The sequence below is a fragment of the Triticum dicoccoides genome, chromosome 1A (genome assembly GCF_002162155.2).
Source record: "Triticum dicoccoides isolate Atlit2015 ecotype Zavitan chromosome 1A, WEW_v2.0, whole genome shotgun sequence".
Taxonomy (NCBI): domain Eukaryota; kingdom Viridiplantae; phylum Streptophyta; class Magnoliopsida; order Poales; family Poaceae; genus Triticum; species Triticum dicoccoides.
Window position 1 is genome coordinate 345,037,468 of NC_041380.1, and position 4,376 is coordinate 345,041,843.

Genomic DNA, 4,376 nt, shown 5'->3' on the forward strand with positions numbered 1-4,376 from the left:
CTGGCGGTGGCCTCTAGACGCCATGGCCTGCAGCAGCGGCAGGTGTTGCCTTCAGCTCGAGTGGGATCCGCAGCTGATCAGGTACTTCGGTGGTCTAGGCGCGCTGGGCGTCGCCGCCGGCGGTAATCCCGACGGTCATGGTGCCATCGAGCACGAGCTCGGGCTCTTCTTCCCCAAGTGTACGTGGGGCGTATCTATCTGGCTTGCCATTTCGTTTTTCTGCAGTTGGAGCGTTTCTTCAATTCCATGGTGATGTATGGTAATTGATTTCCATTGTTGCAGGCATGGAGTGGCCGGGTTCTTCAGAGCCGCCGCGGGAGGATGTGACGGAGTGGTCCGAGGAGCAGTTGGAGGAACTGATCCGAGTGAGTGCAAGTCAACAATGGCGTGCAGCGCAGCTATTTTAGAGTGTTACCACCACCACCACCTTTTTCTTACTGGCCTCTTGCTTACCTCTTCAGAGTTTCCCGATCCTAGACGAGGATCTGGTAGGCTTCGATCCCACCTGCATTATCGAGGATACAAGCACTGCTGCTGATGCTTCTTTCCTGTGTAAGAATTCGAATGCAGGTTACGACATTTAATTTGCTTATCTTGGTTCACACTCTTCAGACAGCAGTTTGTCAGTACTTGGCGTTTCATTAATTCCATGGTGGTGGTACTTTTCCAAGTATCTAGGACAGACTTTAATGATTATAGTATGGAGTTACTACGGTGGTTAGGAGATTCATGTTGGGGCCCACCCAAGATTAGCACCACAATGCTGTCCTAAGCCCATCATCTGTCCATCATGAATCATTTGACTTGTTACTGGACTAGGCAGGCACTGCTTCTTGAGTAGAGTAAAAAAGAAAAACTTTGGACTTGCATTCTCAGACGGTAGCACCCACCCAGATTCGGTTACCTGCTGCATATCCTTGTGTGCTCATCGCCTTAAAACTGGAATCTCATCAAACTGGGCCCATTTTTTGCTTTGTTAAACACCAAACTGATAGGCTCTGCTTCTGCAGGGGTTGATGATCTTCTGGCCCCGAGCTCTGCCTCGCCGGTGGAGCCGCCCACATTGCCGGTGGCGCAGCCGGAGCAGCCTCCCCTCAGCTCGCCATCGTGCAATCGCCACGGCGACCAGCAGCGCCAGATCACTCGCGCCAACTGTTCGGCCAAACGCTCGGCGACACAAGAAAGTACGTACAACCCAGCTTACTGACCTGTCCATTTAGTAACAACAAGTTAATCTGGTGCTAATGCTGTATGATGCATTGCGCAGCAGAGCAGGATGGAAGGAGCGGCAAGAGGCGCAGGAAGTCAGGGCTGACGGTGGTGCGGCCGTTCTCGGTGGTGAAGCCCGGCCCCCGCGGGGTGGACGGCGTCGAGACGCTGGCCGACATCAACGAGCGGATCCTGACGCCGTCGGCGAGGCCCGTCCGGCACCCCGTGGGGGAGTACGCGAGCGCCCCGCGGGCATCCGCGGGCGGCGACCGGCCGGCCCCGTCCGGCAAGGCAGTCACCGGTTTCACCAGGCTGCACACCGCCGGGAAGGGCACGATCACCGTCATAAGGTCATCCGGATAAGCATCCGACTGTGTATGCGATGAGCATCATAAGTTCGTCTTGCTGGATCATGTACATGCTGCCTTGCTCATGTGTAGATTAAATAATACTCCACTAATGACCAATGATCAATCGTACCGCGAAATGAAATGCATGGCGAGGCTGTATGAACTGAGAGGCCGATGTGCGCATGCGATTCTCGATGGGAATTGGCAAAGGACGAGGAATTTGAAATAGCACGAGTCTTTTAAAGCAAAATAAAGATCGTGGCAGGGCTAGCTTTTGCTCTGGGGCTTGATGAATTGATCGGAGGCACCTTTGGATCGTACGTGCCAGGCAAAGTGTGCGAGGTTATAATTGTACCCCTAGGTATATGTTTCCTGTTACTGCTGCGAAAAGACCTCGGCGTCTCAGCCTACTGCACCCGCTTCGCTTTCTCTGGATTAGGTGGCCCCCCGCCAGATTTGAGCCCCGTGGAAAATTGCGCATTTCTGTCACTGTGCTACTCTGTCAGGCAAGTTTAATCTCTGCAAATGTACTTTGCCTAAACTAAACTAGTACTATATGTAATAATTTGCCACGGTTGCGTGTTAATATAGGAATGGGACTGCGGCAACTGCCCCGTCCGTGGCATACAGGATTCGGTTGTTACAGACTTAATGAATAAATAGTTATAGATATTTATTTTTTGCGGGGTTAAATAGTTATAGATATTTTTTTCAAGAATACGTCAAAGGCATACCATATTTTTATAAAAGACAGAAGACAATTACATGAAGCTACAACTCGCTACAAACAACGGTTGTAGAACACACAACACACCCGAGCTAATCCGAAGAAAAGTCTCCGCACACATTACAAGCACAATACAAAGGAGCCTGCCCTAAGCAGAGCATCAGAGCCGCGTCTCGACCAATACCGATCACCTCGAAGAGCAACAACTTCAGCCGGACATCCCTTGTCGACGCACCATCCACCCTTGAATGCCGAAAAAAGAGATGGCGAGTGGGTGGCGGGACTCGGTTGGTCCCAAGAAAGCCACCATCTAGGACTCATCGGCATTGACGTGCATTGCGCCCAAGAATCTCAACTCGAACCAGCGGCACGCACCGGAGAACCGCAACACAAAGCCTTCAAGCCAAATCTTCACGTGCGATGCTCCCAACAGAGGAACGATGCCGAAACGCCGCCATCATCGGTCAAAGACCTAGGCTTTCGCCCGGAGACAACAATCCAAACGAGAAGGGGGAGATGCCGACACACCGTAGCGACGCCTCCAAGGAGGGAAACGACACCCGCAGGCGCCCTCGTCGCCAACACCGACCGAAGACAGGCAAGAATTTCATCTGTAACGTCGCCCACCTAAATACATGTGTGAATACAGGCATGAATTGAGGCCAGTTGGCTGTAATGGATCACAACGCCACCGCTGCAGCACCTTGAAGGAAATATGCCCTAGAAGCAATAATAAAATTGTTATTTTATATTTCCTTATTCATGATAAATGTTTATTATTCATGCTAGAATTGTATCGAAAACCTAAATACATGTGTGAATACATAGACAAACATTGTGTTCCTAGTGAGCCTCTACTTGACAACCTCGTTGCTCAAAGATGGTTAAGGTTTTCTAACCATCGACATGAGTTGTCATTTGATAACGGGATCACATTATTAGGAAAATGATGTGGTGGACAAGACTCATCCGTTAGCTTAGCATATTGACCGTTCAGTTTTATTGATATTGCTTTCTTCATGTCAAATACATATTCCTTCGACTATGAGATTATGCAACTCCCGGATACTGGATGAATGCCTTGTGTGCTATCAAATATCACAACGTAACTGGGTGAATACAAAGATGCTCTACATGTATCTTCGAAGGTGTTTGTTGAGTTGGCATAGATCAAGATTAGGATTTGTCACTCCGAGTATCGGAGAGGTATCCTGGGCCCTCTCCGTAATGCACATCATAAGAAGCCTTGTAAGCAAAGTGATTAATAAGTTAGTTGCAGGATGATGCTTTACGAAACGAGTAAAGAGACTTGTCGTGTAACACCCCGGATATGACTTTCCCAATATGTATTCCAACTCTTGACGTTTTCGGCCTTAAGTTGTTTTATTTTCTCGGGTTCGGGTTTTTGTCTCCGTGTGTTGTTCTCATTGTCATGCATCTCATATCATGTCATCATGTGCGTTGCTTTTGCATACGTGTTCATCTCATGCATTCGAGCATTTTCCCCGTTGTCCGTTTTGCATTCCGGCGCTTCGTTCTCCTCCGATGGTCAATTCTACCTTTCTTTCGTGTGTGGGGATTAAACATTTCCGGATTGGACCGAGACTTGCCAAACGGCCTTGGTTTACTACCGGTAGACCGCCTGTCAAGTTTCGTATCATTTGGACTTCGTTTGATACTCCAACGGTTAACGAGGGACCGAAAAGGCCTCGTGTGTGTTGCAGCCCAACACCCCTCCAATTTGACCCAAAACCCACCAAAACTCTCTCCATCATCTAGAGCGTTCGATCACCATCGCGTGGCCAAACACCGCACCTCATTTGGACTCTCCTAGCTCCCTCTACCTATAAATATGTGCTCCCCTCCCGAAATTCGCGGTTGAACCCTAACCATCTTCCTCCTCGCGCCGCCGGACAACGTCCGCGCCGAGTCGGACATGTCCGGCTAGCCGCCGCCGCCCGTGTCACGCCCCCGTTGGCCCGGCCGCAAACCCCGCCGCCGGCCCGCCGAAGCCCGGGGCGGGCCCTCGTCGCCGCCTCCCGGGCCGCGTCCCCGCGCCCGCGCCGCCCGAGGAGCTGCCGCGCGCCGCC

General features: G+C 51.0%; 1 protein-coding gene across 1 annotated transcript; it reads left to right on the forward strand.

Annotated features, from left to right (window-relative positions):
- The first annotated feature begins 22 nt into the window (after positions 1 to 22).
- Positions 23 to 1,696, forward strand: LOC119287773 (protein XRI1-like). Its single transcript, XM_037567414.1, has 5 exons — positions 23 to 179; positions 283 to 365; positions 462 to 552; positions 1,011 to 1,184; positions 1,268 to 1,696. The coding sequence occupies exons 1-5, from the start codon at positions 23 to 25 to the stop codon at positions 1,570 to 1,572; spliced, it is 810 nt and encodes a 269-aa protein (XP_037423311.1). The 3' UTR covers positions 1,573 to 1,696.
- Positions 1,697 to 4,376: the final 2,680 nt, after the last annotated feature.

Bases quoted from the DNA above. Each gene is read 5' to 3' on its own strand.
- LOC119287773 (XM_037567414.1), top strand. From the start codon at position 23: ATGGCCTGCAGCAGCGGCAGGTGTTGCCTTCAGCTCGAGTGGGATCCG. The intron at 180-282 runs GTACGTGGGGCG...CCATTGTTGCAG, and splicing joins CGGGCTCTTCTTCCCCAAGT to GCATGGAGTGGCCGGGTTCT. The intron at 1,185-1,267 runs GTACGTACAACC...TGCATTGCGCAG, and splicing joins ACGCTCGGCGACACAAGAAA to CAGAGCAGGATGGAAGGAGC.